The sequence below is a fragment of the Salarias fasciatus genome, chromosome 16 (assembly GCF_902148845.1).
Source record: "Salarias fasciatus chromosome 16, fSalaFa1.1, whole genome shotgun sequence".
Classification (NCBI taxonomy): Eukaryota; Metazoa; Chordata; class Actinopteri; order Blenniiformes; family Blenniidae; genus Salarias; species Salarias fasciatus.
Genome location: NC_043760.1, coordinates 4,091,074 through 4,109,896, shown reverse-complemented (window position 1 = coordinate 4,109,896; position 18,823 = coordinate 4,091,074). Strand labels below are relative to the sequence as shown.

Below are 18,823 nucleotides of genomic sequence, written 5' to 3'. Positions count from 1 at the left end.
GTGTTCCAGCTGTCGACACTGTGTGGAATCGGAGCTGGTTCTGAATGGATTCCCTTCCTGAGAGCAGCCGGGACAGGGCATTGGGCGTGAGAGCAGAGTGTCGGCAGTGGTTCAGGCTCTCAGGGCCCCAGGATCCGATCTCCTCTTTCTCCCAGTCGATCATCGATGGACTCCATCGATTTTGGGTCCATAGCCAAGACAAACCCAACACCAGAGGCCTATGGGAGTGGTTGATCAGGTGGAAGCAGAGGGTTCTCCTGGTGTTCCCAGTGAGCTCCGGGGTAACGGGAGTCATCTTATGAATGACTTGAGCAAGATGAAGGCCATTTATTGAGCAGGCCTCTGTTTGGACTCCAGCAGGACAGACAGGATGTCAAACTGACAAGCAACCAAAATGTCCATGAAAATAGATTCAGCTCCAGAGTCCAGCAGTGCTGAAACAGCTGATGATGGTTCTGGAAGCACAGAATTACGGTAAGCTGAGGTGATGAGGGGAATCAGTGACCGTTTGGCTGGCCAGTAGCTGGGTTAATATTTCCGAACAGAAACACGTCACAACTTTCTGTCTGGAATGACTCCACCCTCCAGCATCAGGTGGAGTCTGAGGTCCAGTTAAATAAAGTTGCTTCTCATCAGGGGAATGATATCCGCCTGACTCTGCAGGTGAAAACAAGGAAACAATCACAAATCTCAAACACAGCCCAGCTCCACCCACCTGACACAGAGGAGAGAGAAAACAAACACAAGGTCACAGCGAGTTTTCTTCCCTCCGGTGCCGGGCTGGGCTCCCCTCCGATTGCTCCTCGTACCAATCAGATTCTTTCTTGGATCCCAAATAGAGTGCAGAAATAAAGAGTCCCAATTCAGATTTCCAACGCTGATTACAATTTATTTGTGCGAAGCCTCTAGACAGAACTCTGGTCCTCTGTGTCCTAGTCTGTCCGCGAGCAGCCCTCACTGACAGAGTCAGAGCAAAAGACGATGTCTACTCTAATGTGTGTGCATTTATGAAGTCTTTCGCTCACAGGTGGGGTGATATTTTCATTCTTCTGCGTCACAAATCCCTGGAGCTGGTCTGGGCTGGTTGGGCATCTGCTTCTCTCGCACTGATGTGGATCCGGTGTTCCAGCTGTTGTCCCAGCACAGCCGCTCTGCCTGATCAGGAGTTGTCTTTCTGCACAGAGATACTCAAAGATTGCCTCGTAAACCAGTCCCGCCCACTCCTCATCCGCCTTTGGATTTTGGAGTTGGTCTCAGTCTGGGTAGGAGCCCATAGAACGGGATTTCACTCGGTTGTGAATGGCCGAGGAATCAGCGTTTCCGCTTTTTGTTTTCAATTTTTTTTTGGTGAATTCCGGTGGCTAAACCGGAAGTGACACCATCACTGCGCGTAGCGGATATTACAGACTTTAATCATCGTCTGAAAGCTGCAATAAGTAAAGTTATAGCCCAAATACCAACTATTATAACAATCAAGCAAGAGCAAAAGTCTGCGCCTGGTGAGTTTCTTACAGGAAAAGACGTTTTCGCGTGTTTTTGCATGTAGGGAAGCTAGAGCTAATGTGCTAATGCTAACCCTTAGAGAAGCGAACACATGTTGATGACGTATTTGTTTTGAAGCACTGATTGGCTGAGGTGCACTGTCAGTCAAAGGAGTAACCGACACCCCCTGTAAGAAGTTTCTATGGGCTCCTATCCAGGCTAAGCCCAAATCCAAATCCAATGTGGATGAGGAGTGGGCGGGTCTGGTTCACGAGGCTAGCTCAAAGATTCCTTGCATGAACATTAGCGTATGTCTGATTAGGCGAGCAAGATTATGAGTCACAAGCGGCATTTCTCCATACACACACACACACACACACACACACACACACACACACACGCACACACGATCCAGTCCATCAGGTCTGATATGAACCTGGGGTTTGTTTCACTAAGGTAGGATTCACTGATCCAGGCTCATCCAATCCCAAACCAGATGGTTCAGGCTTACCAGGTGGCACAAAGACCAAGAGAGGATAAGAACACATAGATTCATCAATTCAGGTGAAAGCAATCCATGTGATTCCTCAAACAGACCCCTGCAATCGATCACAGAATCACGGATTCACCATCACAGCCGGAGCAGCGTCCTTCTCTCCTCTGGAACAGGAAGTTCTCCTGGAGGGACCCTAGAAGTCCGGACCGCTGATACCCCACCCTGTAGCGAGCCGCTACTTGCATTTAATCAGCTGGCTTGTCACACTTAAGATTATATATAACCAGTATTGAGCAAGTTACTTTAAAAAAGTAATTAGTTATAGTAGTTACTTCTTCATAAAAGTAACTGAGTTGAAATATCTTAACTAATTTACAAGGCAAAGTCACAATATTACTTAAAATAGAATTTGGATCCCCTCTTAATGGAACTTAAACATGCATGTTCAATTAATATAAAACTGAATATATGATTAATGAAATAAGAGGATGCTTGGAAAATCACAAACATGAATCTAAATTATTCAAATGATGCCGTGTGAAAAGATGAGACAAGACGCCAATCAAATTTCATTTGTAAGTGTAGATAGCATTTGTAAAAGAATAATAAAACACAACAGATGTATGTGCTTCCATGGAAAAGCTGCTTTTGAATGATGTGGGCTCTATACCTGTATCTGGGTCATGTCACGTGACGCACTTTGCACCAATATGGTTAATTTTTTCTGTACACAAACCAATAAGAGTGAAGATGACAATTTAAAATATTACTGACTGAGGTGTTGGCAACAATATCTGTTTTAAATGCAATCCTTGTCTAATTTTACCTGGATATGCAAATGAGCAGATATGCAAATTAAATGATGACATCATGTAGAACTTTCCTGACTGAGGAGATGGCAAGCAATCATTTTAATGCAACATTGTTCTTTTTTTTTAAACAAAACATAATAAAATGCATCATGTTTATTTCAATTACTAATGTAAAACATGTCATTTCACATTATGCACTTTCATTTCAATTATGACATTGTAATATTTATATAAAACACAACTCACCATCCAATTCAATTCAGCTTTACTGATATAGTGCCAAGTACAACATAGTCAAGTCGGCGCTTTTACAGGTAAAACCCAGCAGTTCCACATCAGCAAGTGGAAAGGAAAAACTCTTTAAAGGAAGAAACCTTCCTTTTGAAGGTTCATGATAATGAACACATATCGATTCACATACGTTAATAGATGAATGTACTTCATTTAAAAGCGGTCTTACTGAATGATCAGGGCTCCCTCTGGCTGTGCCTCTGTCATGTCACGTGACAAACTTTGGACCAATACATTACCTTCTTTCTGTTAAACTTCATGCTCTGCTCAGCTGGACTCCAGCCAGAAAAACCAGCTGAAAGCAGTAAATAGTGATAGAATTGCTCCTCATGTTACTGTTGGTAACAGTTACAGTGTTGCAATGCTGGAAAAAGTAATTAGATTACTTGTTAAAAATAGTAACGCCGTTCATTTTAACGCAGTTATTTCCATCACTGTGCCGAACACATCACACACAAACACAGCAAGCAAATTCATTCGTGTCACACAGCAGGGTGCATTTATCAGCGTATCTGAACTTTAGTTTCAGAACAATTCTAAATACCACAAGTCTTATAGAAAACAGGAAGCAGCCACACAGGACTGGACAAACAGACCTGAGACCTGCTAACCAAGTCGTCACCAATCAGGATGTGAGACAGAACCAGAGGTAAAGGTCTGCATCCGGGGAGCGATGATGAGGAGCTGTCTGAAACTGTCTGAAAAGGCCGTTTGTTACGGTTGGACGGAGACGGCGCTCCCAGGCCACCTTTACAAGGTGAACTCAGAGACTGACTTTCCTCCGGGTCTCCTGAGACACGTGGACAGACCCACAAGGAGCCGACCAGACAAGTGAGGGAAAGCAGGGCCTAAATAGGGGAGACACAGGTACCACACATTAGGCCAACAATGAGGCAGGTGACCAGGCAGGAGAACACGAGGAGTAGACAGAAACAGGTGAGACAGGGCAAGTACAAAAAAAAAAAAAAACGGCCCCAAGCGCCCTCCATCTGGCCGCAGAGGTACAGGGTATGACAGTACCCCCCTCCAAATGTGCGCCTCCTGGTGCACCGCAAAGTAATTAAGAGGGCATGACAGAGACTGCACCGCTTGCTAAAACATTCATGGATTGTCAATGTAAATTCCACTAATAAATGTAAAGCATAATTTTAACCAGTCATCTGTCTTTTCTCCAAAGTGAACGAACACAGAAAGGACCCCTGGTGACCCCTCACCCTAACATTTACAAGCCTGCCTCTTAAACACACCACTGAAAATAAGAAACATTAATACAGTTAGATCAATGACGGATAAAATACATCACTTTTTTTGTTTTAAAGTCATATTTCTTGAGGGTGCTATGCCCCCCCACATCCTGGGCCCAGAGGCACAGACCATGTAACCTCACTTGTAAAAATAGCTGGTGGTTTACAGCTCGGATTAATTCTTATTCAGGAAATGAACATCATGTTACTCCTTGATTTTTATTTGAACTTTTCTGAATGTATGTTCATATTGATAACTGTTATTAATGATTGAACAATCATCCAACATCATAATGTCTCTAAAAAGACTTAAAGCTAGGCTTGGCAATCTTGGAAAACTAGCATGTAGCACGAATGTAGCATCTCCCCAAGGCCCCGCCCAGCTCCGCCCAGCTCCCACCCCATTGGAGGAGCTCCCGTTGGGAGCGGAGACGCGGAGATGTTCGCGTCGCTTCCGCGTCCAGTGCGTTCCTGGCGTAATCTGTCCTCAGCGCTTCGTTTCTTCGTTTTTCTTTATTTGCACTACGCCCAAGTTACTCAACGGTAAGTAAACCCCAAACATTCTTCTCCGCCGTTCTGCAACGACGCTCCGTCCTTCTACGCGCGCACTGAACCAGGGTCAGTGCACGTCATTGACATGTACGCGCAGGGGGCAGATCGAATGGCGAAGGGATTTGATTGGTTTAAATGAAAGGTGTCCCGGCAAGACTATCGGTTGCTGTTTTTCCCGTTTTACTCCTGCTGTAAATAGTGGATATTTTCCAAACTACTTTAAAAACACGCTATGAATTGCTCCCCATCGGGTCATAAAGATCATTTCTACCATTAAAAAAATGTATCTCATTCAGATCGCCAACCCTAGCTTTAATTAGTGATCTCAAATGTTTAAATAGTGAATCTTGTTGAAAGTGGAATAAATGTCACTTTTCGTTTGTGGGGACTTCTGGTTGAGATTGAATAAACCCTGGAACTGATTCCGGTCTGAAGCAGAGAGCTTCACAGAATAAATCTCAGTGGTAACGCCACCCACTTTCCCCTATCCTGCTTTAGAGCAACCAGATCATGGACAAGTTTATCCAGGATAACCAAGATATCCTGACCTAATCCTGGGTCTTGGTTTTGTGCCACTGAACCTCTCAGCATGAATTCAAACCAACGATACGACCAGCTGCGATCACAGAAGCTGTGAAGGAGTCTTGAACCTTTTATGATCTATTTTCAGAGAAAGACGCAGACAGCAGATGTTTCCTCACAGCAGAGGAAGTGGTCCGATGATGTGCAGGACTGACGCCGCCAGAAACCACAGAACATAACATGACCTGAAACAACAAGACAAAATCTGGTGAGATCAGCTCACAGTTCGACCTCAGACATGTTTTTCACTTGAGCTGATGATTCAGATAAGCAAGCTGCTCGATTGCCTTGAGTTTAGTTCACTGCAGAGCATCGAGGAAGAGACATGGCCTTCATCATCTTCACCGTTTACCTGAGTTTGATCGTCAGACTGAACCATGGTAGGACTCCTGCTCAAAGTTTCCTTCTTTCCATTGACGATTCTTCAAACAAATCTCGACTCTGCAGAGATTGCAGCTGTTAGAGGAAGACTGTAAAACCTGCAGCGTTAGCTCAACTCCAACTGACGGTTCAGTCAGATGAGTGTTTTCACCTCAGTGGCTGCAAATTTGTACCATTTCAGGGATCGTTAATGAAAATGAAAGTTCAAAGTGACTTAATTGATCCCTGTGGGTAGAGTTCAAACTTCTACGAAGTTTCACCGGATGGGGGGAAAACGGCACAAAGCGTCGACTGGGACGGCCAGGCTCAAAGAACAGGACTACAAGAAATAAACATTTAAAGAAAAAAACATAAAACTAACCAATAATTAATAAATAGAATGAAATATGGCATAAATATATGACTAAAAATATTTGTAGCTGTTCCTTTTAATTATTTGCCAGATGAACAAAATGATTCATAGAATGAAACACAATGAAATAATCGTATTTTACTACATTAAAAACAAGTTCTATAAACCAACAGAAGTTGATTAAAGTCATTTAAATCACAATGGCAGAACTTAAAAAATGGCGATAATATACTCACTTCAGAAAAGTGTCATGACAACGTGCTTTTAGATTTTACTGTGCACAGTTCACTGTCAGAACCCATGTTGGACTGTAAAGAATTTTCATTTTTCCAGTTGAGAAGAAGAAACTTTGTCTGATCAGAATTTCTCTGTGCAGTCGGTTTTTTGTTTCTCTTTTTTAAAATGCTGACCATCATCTTCCATGTTTTTGAGACGATCATATCAAACTACAGCAGAGTTCGTCTCTTGACAGGAGAAAGGTAAACGCTGTCAGGTTTAAAGGTTTCTCTGTTTCTCTGGGTCTTTATGTGGTTTTCTGTGCTCAGGTTTCGAGGTGGTCCAGCCTCAGAACTGGACCGTGGACCTGGTCTCCTTGGCTTCCATCACCTGTGAACACACAGCTGAGATCAGCTCGGTTGTGGATGTTCGACTCAACCGCATCTCACCGTACGTAAAACTGCTTTGAAATCAGGCAGATGGTGATGTTTCTGGACTAATCACACCAATAACGGGTGTAGTCGGCGCTCTGCACCACCGTCGTTCTGGCTGATGTCCGGCGGTGGTTGAGGTCTGATGACGGGAGCTCGTCTCTGGTTCTCAGATGTGGAGGTGGGGGTGGTGGGGGTGGAGGCGTGTGAGAAGTGGAGCAGAGTTTCGTATCAGATGAAGGCTGACAATGAGGAGCATTATGTTTCCATCACAACCAACCATTGTCACAAACACAGACAAGAACCCTGACAATGGGTTCAAAGCAGCGAAGGGACTGGAGTCACTGTGACATTTCCTTCATAAAAGGTGCATTAAGGAGTTTGCATGTTTTATGCGAAACGGCGCCCCCTGCAGGCCTTGGGCGTAATACAGCTTAGTGAAAAACTCGTGCCTGTAGCTCACGTGCACGGAAGAGGGGGACTCCTTCCTCGCTCTTTTAGTAGCGCTCGAGTAAAATGTAATTTTTTTTTTACCTGGTGGAGTCTGTGCTGGAGCTGTGGCAGTGCTAGAAGCCAGTCTGTTCTTACTTTCTGGAAGACAGTTGTTGCTCACTAAGCATCTGGCGGAGTAATGGCGGACAAAACGAAACCTAACTCAATCAGGACAGCCGGAGCGTGCATTACGTCATTCCTCTCAAATTCTCCCCAAAAAAATTCTGGTGCCGGACCGGCACTGCAACTTTCAAGTGACAATTTAGCGCTGTTAGAGGTACTTGCAGTGAATATGTCAGGGCACATTGTACACATCATTAGAAATGTGTAACATATTGTGGCGTTCGAGCGGCGACTTGCAGGCAAGAAGACGAGGCGAGATCTGCTCTATTGCTCAACCGAAGCTTTATTGTGAAAACAACCAAGCAAGGGAACATGACACACCAACATCAAGACAAAATATGGTAGCTCGCAGGCCCCAAGTCACACCCCCCAAGCAACCCCTCTGGCCCACGGTCCGACACATAATAAACATAAAGGCAACACAAATTAACTCACAAGACAGTAACACAAACGTGGAACATAACCATAATAAAAGCAAACAACAGGAACGCAGAGAAACCCCGCAAATAGCCCCAAAAGTCCCAAACAGGGAGCTCCCATAATGCCCCGCGGCTCCCTGGAACAGTCAGTTCTGGGCAGTGGCTCTCTAGCGCCCCTAGCGACCCCCGCGGTCGCTACAATATTTATGATGGAAAATAAGTATTTTTGAACTTGAAAAACTCCTTAATGCACCTTTAAATAATATTACACGACATGAGCGCAGGCAAAGAAAAGCATTGTTAAGATATTCGTGAATTTGAGGATTTTTAAACCTTTTAAACTGTTTAGTTTTTAAACAGCATGTCACACAGCCGACCGACAACAGAGGACACACCCTGGACCTGGTTCTAACCTACAGTCTGTCCATCAGTGTGTCTGTTGTTGACCTGGCTGTGTCTGACCACTACTGTGTGTTTTTTAATAACACCAGTTTTAACCAGCACGAAGCCCCGGTGAGAACAGTGAGGAGATGCTACCTTACTTCTGAAGTGGCTGCAGATTTTATAGAGATTTTACAGAGCACTCCTGCTGGGATTTTACCTGCACCTTGTGATTTTATCGCTGACGATTTTAACAGTAAACTGAAGTCCAGCCTGGACTCAGTAGCTCCACTTTTAACTAAAACAATGAAGAGGAAACCCATTCCTCTGTGGAGAAGCACTGTCACAATCATAACATTAAAAAGAAACTGCAGGAGCGCTGAGAGGAGATGGAGGAATTCTAAATTAACTGTTCATTATGAGATCTCACAGCAACAACTCAAAATTTATAATAACTCAGTCAAAAAGCCCCGAACTTCCCATTTCTCCAAAGTTTCTGCAGACTGTTTAGACAACCCCCGCTTCCTCCTCTCCACCTTCAACATTTTAACAGGCACTAATTTTAATTAAGCTTTTGAGGTGCCGACAGACACTCTCTGAAGACTTTGCAGACCACTTCAGAACTAAAATCATGGCCATCAGGTCCAGCTTTTTACCCCAACAGGTTTTATCAGTGAACACAGCTGAACCGTTGTCCAGGCCTGAGGACACACTGGACAGTTTGGACCTGGTTGATGAAGGACTCTTGGTCCAGTTTTCTCTCAGGTTAAACCAACAACCTGCCTTTTAAAATCATTTAATGGATTCCTTGAGGAACAGATTTTAAATATCATGAACTGCTCTCTTCAGACGGGCGTCTTCCCCACTGCCTTTAAAACGGCGGTGGTGAAGCCCCTTCTGAAGACGAGCAATTTAGACCCTGATGTTCTTAATAACTACAGACCTGCAGTTTTGAAGTAAAGTTCAGAAAAACTGGTCTTTAACCAAGTCAATGACTTTTTAATCAGAAATAACATTTTAGAAAGACATCAGTCTGGTTGTAGACTGAATCACAGAACTGAGACGCCCTTTCAAAGATTTTGAATAACATCAGGTGGAATTTAGACACAAAAAAAAAACTCACAGGGTTCTGCTGGACCTGAGTGCCGCCTTTGACACAGTAGACCACCACGTTTTAATAAATAGACCGAGACTCCTGGTGGGCCTCTCTGGTACTGTTCTTAACTGGTTCAGTTCTTATCTCACAGATCGATGCACATCAGTTTCCATAGCTACGCTGACGACACTCAGCTGTTCATCGCTGTGTCTCCTGGTGACTCAGGACCAATAGAAACCCTTTTTAACTGTATTTCAGACATCAAGTCATGGATGGCAGTGAATTTCCTGCAGCTCAACCAGGACAAACTATAAGTTATCGGTCCCGAAGCCCAGAATGAGAAACATTTACCAAAACTACAAGATGTTAAACCAGCGCAATCGGTTAAAAACCTGGGCGTGATTTTCGACTCTGAGCTGAATTTTATTCCACATATTAAAAATATAGCTAAGATTGGATTTTATCATTTTGAGAATAAGTCCAGAGTCGCCCGTTTCTCTCTCAGGCCAGCAGGAGGAGCTAAGGTTGCTTTTATCTCCTGTCGGTTAGATTGCTGTAATGCCTTGCTCTCTGGTCTGAAACAAAAAGAATATTTCAGACCTCCAATTTCCACAGAATTCAGCCGCCGTGCTGACGAGGACCAGGGGGCGGGGGCCACAATACACCAGTTTTAAAGTGGCCGGATTGGCTCCCTGTCCGCTTCAGGATCGATTTTAAGTTCTCTTATTAGTTTTAAATATCTTAATGGCCTTGCACCTTCTTATCTAGCTGGGTTTTTTTTTTACCATATCGACCCTCGCGGGCCCTGAGCTCCTCTGGCAGTGCCTTATTGTGCGTCTCAAAAGCCAGAACCGAGACCCATGGTGAGGCGGCCTTTAGCCACTACGGCCCCCGCCTGTGGAACAGCCTGCCGGAGAACCTCAGGACCGCAGAGACTGTCCAGACCTTTTTAATCAGGCCTTTCACATTGTTAAATAATTATTGTCATCATTATTTATGGAACTTTGTTCTATTTTATTGCATAGCTTTACTTAATCTTCAGTTAATTATTTTACGTCAATTTTATATTACATCCTTTTAAGTTTTTAGTTGTTTACCTCCAGTGTTTCCTGAGGGGGGGGGTCCTTCACTCTGGGACTCTAATCTGATTAGTTGCTGGGGGCGCTGCGTGTTGGTCCTCCGGTCCCGGCTGGCCTGGGGGGCTCCCCACCTTGTTGTGGGGGTTCCCTTGGCCTGGCGGGATCGGGGGTCGGGCGCCTGAACCCCAGCAGTCCTGACCTTTGACTTCTCCCAGTATGGGCAGCCCCACAGGTGGTGTTTCCCATGATGCTCAGTGCCGTGCCATGTCTCCTCTTTTGTATGAAATGAACTGGGAGCGTGTGTGTTTGAATGTGTGAGTGTGTGTGTGTGTGTGTGTGTGTGTGTGTGTGTGTGTGTGTGTGTGTCACCTTGATTGGCTTTTATACTGATTTGACTGTTTAGCACTTTGTGTTGTTTTTTATATATGAACATGAAAAGTGCTATAGAAATAAAGCTTGATTGATCGATCGATTGATTTGGCTGTGGGTTAAAAGCCCCTCCCCTCTGATTGGCTGTCAGATCAGCCCCACCTTTGTCTTCATTGCCTATAAATATCTCAGTGGAGGCGATCTGTAGCTGAAGGACACTGAATCTGTGCCTTGTGGGGGAAACTCATAGAGTTGTAATTGGTTTGTATTTTACAAGAAAAAAAAAATTCATGAGAAAATATTTTACATATATTGAACATTTTTTGCACAATGTCACAATCAGATTTGCACAAATTCCAATTTTCTGAAAAATTTCACAGTTTTTGATGCAGGTTTCACTACATTTACTGCAACAAAAGGAGAAAAATATGTTTTTTAATCTGGGACTGAAAAATTAGGATTTGTGACAACACTGGAAGAACACTAGGAGAACACTGGTGGAACACCGGGGGAGCACTAGGAAAACTCTTCTAGAGCTGTCAGAACACCAGGAGAACACTGAGGATGCTGGGAGAACAATCAGAAAACACTGAGAACCGTTGAGTGTCTGGAGGTGAAGACCGAGATGATCGAGCAGTGAGATAAGAGGAGAGGGTTGATCAGAAGGAAACACAGGCGTGCACACACACACACACACACACACACACACACACACGCACGCACGCACGCTCACACGCACGCACACACACACACACACACACACACACACGCACGCCCACACGCACGCACACACACACACACACACACACACACACACACACGTCATACTTCAACATATTTCCATGACGACATGAGCAGCATCACGTTGCCATGACGACATAGCACATGTCCTATGTGGTTGAAGCTGGTCTTCCTGATCATAGATCTTGTTTGTGAGTTTTGGCTGATTTTTCTTTATTTACTCTCAGAACAGGAAGTTCCTCGAAGATCTGCCCAGGAACACAAGACTGCATCAAATTGCCCACAACTGGCAAACAGCAAGTTTTCCTTCTGCTGAACGTCGGTCCAGAAGAGATGAGCTGTACATACCAGTGTGAAGTGACGATTCAGGAAAATGGAAATATCCCAAAGTTCTTTACCGAGAAAGGAACTCCAACCAAGCTGGTTCAAGGTGAGTCAGACCAGAACAATGGAAAACAGGTGAAGTCTGGGAAATGAGTTTGCATGAAGAGAGCATTTTAGACAGGCAAGATGGAGGAACGCCATCTAAAAACTGGAGACTTCAGGAAAATGTTCTGCGTGTTGATGTGAACTAACAGGAAACAACCTGTCAGATCTGTGACAATGAAACAAGACAAAGTGAAATTCTTTCACTTGCAAAGAGAGAAACCGCTTACTCATATGGCAGCTTCCTTTTCTCCGCCTGATAGCTGTTCTCCTGCAGCTTTTATTGAACACACACTTACATGTGGCTCATGGGTAAAGATTGGTTTCAGTCAGTCCTTATGTGAACGTTCACAAAGCAACCGCTGTACAGGAAAAAGATAAGACACAACCCAATCAGCAAAGTTAAGACAACCTAATTAGTATTTTGCAGACTGCAGACAGTTTACTGATAGTTTCTTCCACTTTGTCGACTTTCACTTTCCTGTGCAGAGTTCAATACAAAATTTAACAATGATAATAAAACACATTTCCAACATGACCTCTTTCTTTTTTTCAGGTCAACAGGAAACAGAAAGAGGCTCCCCGCCCACTCCTTCCCCTCCTTCCCCTCCTTCCCCTCCTCCTCTCCCTCCTCCTGCTTCTCTTCTGTCGCGTTACCTCAGCTGGATTCTGATTGGTCTGCTGGCTGTGACGTTACTGTACAGCTGTGCCATCACCGTCCTCTTCATCAGAGGGAAGGTGAGCGTCACACTCCACCCCTGACACACACACTGGCCTTGGAAATATGGATCCCCTGTGAACTTCTCCACATTTTGTCGCGTTACAACCACAAACATAAAACGGAAGGTTCTGGATTAACTGCTAAACACCATCCCACGGTGAAGCACGGTGGAGGCAGCATCATGCTGCGGGGAGGGATGGGGAGGCTGCTCAGAGTGAGCGCAAGATGAGCGGAGACAAAATAGAGCACAGGAGTGTTGGTGTGTGAAAAGAAAAGGCTGTGGTGGAGGTTCACCCTCCAGCACAAACCTCCAACAGGGGTCTGCCACATAAATCCAAAATAAAGCACTTGTTATGTGAGGAAAATATGAAAAGTTCAAGAAAAAAAAGAACAAAATAACACACAAATACTGAATACACTGTATGTATAGCAGCTGATTTTCCTTCTTGTTGCAAATTGGATAATTTTTCTGCAGATCTCAGTCATGAAAGTAGAACAGAACAGAACAGAATGTCGTTATTGTCATTATAGTACAACAAAATTGCACGATAAAGCTCGGGTCGGCGATCTTGGAAAACTAGCATGAATTTCAATGTAGCATCTCCCCAAGGCTCCGCCCAGCTCCCACCCGATTGGAGGAGCTCCCGTTGGGAGCGAACGCACTGGACACGGAAGCGCCACGCGCACGGAGTTTGTGATCGCCTCCAATGTTATTAACCTTTCTGACTGCCGCACACAACGCCCATAGGAGCGCAGCGCGCCGCTCCGCTTCCTTCTATTTTTCACAAGAGCCGCGAGCGCCGAGAGCTCCTTGACTGAACCAGGGCCAGTGCACGCCATTGAAATGTACGTGCAGGGGGCTGGTAGAACGGCGAAGGGATTTGATTGGTTTCTTAAGAGCGGTCCGCGCCTTACGATTGGTCGGAGTTTTTACTGTCCTTTGGCTGCTACAGTTGTCAGATTTTTTTCCGCACCTTTTTCCGTCCACATAATGTATTGACTTCTCCCAGGGGGCAGGGAGCATTTCACTCAGTATGACAAAAAGTGCTTTTGGACAACATCGTCTACCCTAGCTTTAAGTCCCCCCCTGCTAAGTGTCAGAAAACAAGATAAAAATGAGTAAAAACAAGAATATGTATGTATATCTCTATGTACATACATACACCCATACACATACACATACACATACACATACACATACATGTGCCTGAATATGTCTGAAGTCTGAATATTTCAGAAAGTGTTGAAACAATACATCAAATTGGTTCTGGATTGTAAACAGAACTCAGCTGGGAAGAAAAAAAACTTCTTTTTTTGATAAATTTGTAGAATATATAGATATATATCAGTTCACAGTTGTATTTGTGGTTGTTGTTTTTTGTCAGTTCCAGGTCAGAACAGTGATGGAGAACACCACATATGTGGAGATGAAGAAAGCTCCTTCCCCTCGCAGATGAAACTTGCCTTTTGACGCACCGGAGCTCGCTGTTGGTCGTGATTTCATTTCATTTTTCCATGTGTCCATCTTCATGTTTCACTCCTCGTGTGAACACGAGTGCAGTTCTACAGACGACCAGCAGGGGGAGGCAGAACCTGCAGAAAGATACAGACGTCAGTGGGAAGAAATGCATGAAAAGAAAAAGTGACATGCTGTTGTAAATATTCCGATGGCCACTGGAGGGTTTGTGTTGTTGTTTTACAGGCTGAGCTCAGGTTTAACCCTCCACTGGCGCTTAGCGGGTGTTAATTTTACACCCTGGAAGCGTCTGTGACACACTGCGGACTGAATCCCCAGCCATCGGTTCCGGGACTGGTCCGTGGATCATTTGGCAAAGAAAGTACAAAAATGTTTAATTTGAAAATGTACTTTTAAATTTCCTTTAATCTGCATTGAGTTCTATTTTTGAAAAAAATCTTCTCTTGAGTCAGCTTCTTTCTTTTGCCTAACTCAGTCATTTTTTTAAAAACAGTTTGTTAAGCCCTCAATAGGGCGATTTACACTATTCTTCCAGTCTGCGGAAAAATATTGAGATTAAAATTGTTAATGAGTGTATCAGTTGGGTTTCAATCATATGTACCATCTAGCTTGTAGCATTGTTATCATTTCTGCTCTATTAAAGAGAAGAGTGAAAACCAAAAGACATGTTGCATTTTTCTCTTTTCTATTTTTTCTTTACTGTTGTGTATTCTGTAAAATGTTATAAAGAATAGTGATTTTATAATTTCCTGCAGTGTGATTAAACCAGTCTCACTATTTGATGTGATTTTCTGCATCAGCAGGTGATTCAGAGCTCTGGGTGCAGTCAGAGGTGATTTTCACTTCAGACTCTTCACCGTTCATGACAAGAAATCTCCAGTTTAAAGCAGAAGTCTCACAGTTTGTAGTGATTTGAAGAAATCCTAAAAATCAACACGAGCTGACTTTGAACATGGTTTCATGTTCTTTATAATAAACTTTACCCTGAGGGGTCAAAACTTAGGCCTGTGAGCCAAAACTGGCCCGCAGAGGCTCAATCCGGCCAAACCGCTTAGAAATGGTCAAAATGTCAAAGAAAATATGATTTTAATTTTAAAAATTTTCAGCTGTGTAAAGAAAAGCTTTGAATTTAAAGTTAAAAGTTTTTATTTTGTTTACCATTTCAACCCGTCAGAGTGAAACTGGACTGAAAATGGCCGCTGATCTCAAACAGGATTCACACCTCTGTTCATCTGGAACTGTGGTTTAGTGCTAAAGGTGGGAGGAGGACGGGGTTCAAACACGGCAGTTAGCTCTGCACAGAACAGCTGAGATCAGGTGGAGGTGGGGTCAATGATCAGGTTTAGGTAGGGTCAATGATTAGGTGGAGGTGGGGTCAATGGTCAGTAAAATCAGGATTCAGTTTCTTGTTGAGTCAAATTAAAGCAGCCTTCAAAACTCAAGTTAGATCACTGTGCGTGTGTGTGTGTGTGTGCATGTGTGTGCGTGTGCTTGTGTGCGTGTGAGCTTGCATCATATGTTTACACAGACCTTTTATCACCTCTGATTGGTTCGTCCCCCTGAGAACAGAGTTTGTATTAATGAGGGCTGAAAGTGTGAAAGTGAGGGATTCATTGGAGAGTTTCAACCGTTTGTTTGAATGTTTGTTCTGAGATCAAGCCTCCCGAGGCATCCTGGGTGTGTGTGTGTGTGTGTGTGTGGTGTGTGTGTGTGTGTGTGTGTGTATTGCACTCACAGTGAGTTCAGTCGGTCCCTCCAGGTCTTTGCAGCTCTTTCTCCTGATTGTTGTTTTCCAAAAATCATTATTTCACACAAACTTTCCCAGAAAAGTTTGAGTTCTGCTCTGAATAAATGAATACTGAGGATTAGGCTAGTTTTAAAATTCTTTAAAAGCACAGTTATCTCATCGATTTAAAGGTGCAATAAGTAAGAAATTGGCTTGGTTCCTGAGCCAATCATCTGTGAGTTCCCGAGGCTGCCACACAAGCAGCGCAGCGTTCTGTACTTTGTGTCTGTGCTGCTGCTGTGACGTCCCGAAAACTGTCTAAACTCGCCTAAACTCTCCTAAACTGACAAACAGTGGAGGGTAAAAGAACGTTAAGTGAGGAAATGTTATTTAAAGCACCTTTAAGATTTTCACAAAAAAAAAAAAAAAAACACATTCACAGTTCAAAAGGTGACGGAGCCACACACACAGCTGCAAACTGCTCCAGTAAATGCTGTAGGTCCAGGTTCGATGAAGCCAACAGGACAACATTGTCTGCAAAAAGCAGAGATGAAGTCCTGTGTTCCCCAAACCGGACCCCCTCCAGCCCCTGGCTGCACCTAGAAACAGTGACAAAGGGCAGCCCTGCCGGAGTCCAACATGCACAAAGAACAGGTCTAACTTACTGCCGGCAATACGGACCAGACTCCTGCTTTGGTTATACAGAGACCTGGTGGACTTTAACAAGGAGCCCCTGACTCTGTACTCCCAAAACACTCCAACAAGACGCCGTGAGGGACGCAGTCGAACAGCTTCTCCAAATCCACAAAACATCTGTGGACTGGTTGGGCGAACTCCCATGAGCACTCTATAGAGGGTACAAAGCTGGTCCAGGACAAAAACCACATTGTTCCTCCTGGATCTGATGTTCGACTATCGGTCCAATCCTCCTCTCCAGTATCCTGGAATAGACTTTCCCAAGGAGGCTGAGGAGTGTGACCCCCCTATAGTTGGAGCACATTCTCCGGTCCCCCTTTTTAAACAGGGGGACCACCACCCCAGTCTGCCAATCCAGAGGCACCGTCACCGATTGCCATGCAATATTGCAGAGACATGTCAAACAAAGACAGTCCCTGCACATCCAGGACTTAAGGTACTCAGGGTGAATCTCATCCACCCCCGGTGCCTTGCCACCGAGGAGCTTACTGACCACTTCGGTGACTTCAGCTTGGGTGATGGACGAGTCCACCTTTGGGACCTCAGCCTCTGCTTCCTCCACAGAAGACAGTGGAGGTGTTGGTGGAGACCTGCTTTCCCCTTCTGAGGCGCTGGACGGTTTGCCAGAATTTCTTCGAGGCCGACCGGTAGTCCTCCTCCATGGCCTCCCCGAACTCTTCCCAGACCCAAGTTTTTGCCTCCACAACCACTCGGGCTGCAGTTCGCTTGGCCTGCTGGTACCTGTCAGCTACTTCTGGAGTCCCATGAGCCAACAAGGCTCAATAGGACTCCTTCTTCAGCTTGACAGCAGCCATTACTTCCAGTTTCCACCACCGGATTTGAAGGTTGCCGCCACGGCAGGCACCGGAGACCTTACGACCACAGCTCCGAGCAGCTGCTTCGACAATGGAGGTGGAGAACATGGTCCACTCGGACTCAATGTCCCCAGCCTCCCACAGGACATGAGAGAAGGTCTCCCGGAGGTGGGAGTTGAAAACCATGCTGACAGAGGGTTCCACCAGACGTTCCCAAGAGACCCTCACAACACGTCTGCCAAATCTGTCCGGTTTCCTCCTCCGCCAGCGAATCCAACTCACCACCAGGTGGTGATCGGTCGACAGCTCTGCCCCTCTCTTCACCCGAGTGTCCAAAACACTCAGCCGGAGATCAGATGACACGACAACAAAGTCGATCAACGACATCCGACCTAGGGTGTCCTGGTGCCAAGTGCACTCATGGATACCCCTGTCTGGAACATGGTGTTCGTTATGGACAAACTGTGACTAGCACAGAAGTCCAATAACAAAGCACCACTGTGGTTCAGATTAGGGAGGCAGTGCAATCCAATCACCCCCCTCCAGGTCTCACTGTCACTGTCAACGTAAGCATTGAAGTCCCCCAGTAGAGCAATGGAGTCCCCAGTTGCACTGTCCAGCGCCCCTACCAGCGACTCCAAGAAGTCCGGGTACTTTGCACTGTTGTTCGGCTCGTAAGCCGAGACAACAGTGAGGCACTTGTCCCTGACCTGAAGGTGCAGGGACGCCACCCTCTCATCCACTGGGGTAAACACCAACACATTGCGGCTGAGCTGTGGGGCTATAAGCAAACCCACACCAGTCCACCGCCTCTCACTTTGGGTAAAGTCAGAGAAGTGGAGAGTCCAGCCCTTCTCGAGAGATTGAGTTCTAGAGTCCAGGCTGGGTGTGGAGGTGAGTCCGATATATCTAGCCGGTACCTCTCAACCTTCCTCACAAGCTCAGGGTCCCCTCCCCCCAACAAGGTGACATTCCATGTCCCTAGAGCTGGTCTCTGTGTCCGGGAATTGGATCGTCGGACAAACTGCCATCGACTGCCACTCAATCTAATCTGCACCCAGCCCCTCACTGGGTGGTGAGCCCACTGGAGGTGATTTAAACACAAGAAATAGAATGAAACATGCATAAAAGCCACATTAATGCTGACCCTGCATCAAGAGCCAAACCAGACCAAGGCGTAGCTTTTTCAAACATGACATCATCTTTCACCATTTCTACCTTCAACAGATCGAATGCAGTGAGGTTGTTACGGCAGTTGTGGAAAATTTCAGGCGATCTTGTTGCCACAAGCAGAACTGAGTTCTCCTGCGCAACATTGTAATGTAAATCCAATCAGATATGACTATTGGCAGGAACACTTTCTCACAATAAAAAAGGATATGGACTTTTATTTCAACGACAGTAATCAATCAACAATCTGAAT

At 45.0% G+C, this 18,823-nt stretch overlaps 1 protein-coding gene across 1 annotated transcript; it reads left to right on the top strand.

Annotated features, from left to right (window-relative positions):
• Nucleotides 1-5,670: 5,670 nt before the first annotated feature.
• On the top strand, nt 5,671-14,815 carry LOC115403784 (uncharacterized). Its single transcript, XM_030112785.1, has 5 exons — nt 5,671-5,839; nt 6,738-6,858; nt 11,767-11,969; nt 12,522-12,703; nt 14,072-14,815. Exons 1-5 carry the CDS (start codon nt 5,785-5,787, stop codon nt 14,141-14,143), a joined length of 633 nt encoding a protein of 210 aa, XP_029968645.1. The 5' UTR covers nt 5,671-5,784; the 3' UTR covers nt 14,144-14,815.
• The last annotated feature ends 4,008 nt before the right edge of the window (nt 14,816-18,823 follow it).

Coding starts and splice junctions, on each gene's coding strand:
- LOC115403784 (XM_030112785.1), top strand. CDS start 5,785: ATGGCCTTCATCATCTTCACCGTTTACCTGAGTTTGATCGTCAGACTG. Junction 5,840..6,737: donor GATCGTCAGACTGAACCATG/GTAGGACTCCTG, acceptor TTCTGTGCTCAG/GTTTCGAGGTGGTCCAGCCT. Junction 11,970..12,521: donor TCCAACCAAGCTGGTTCAAG/GTGAGTCAGACC, acceptor TCTTTTTTTCAG/GTCAACAGGAAACAGAAAGA.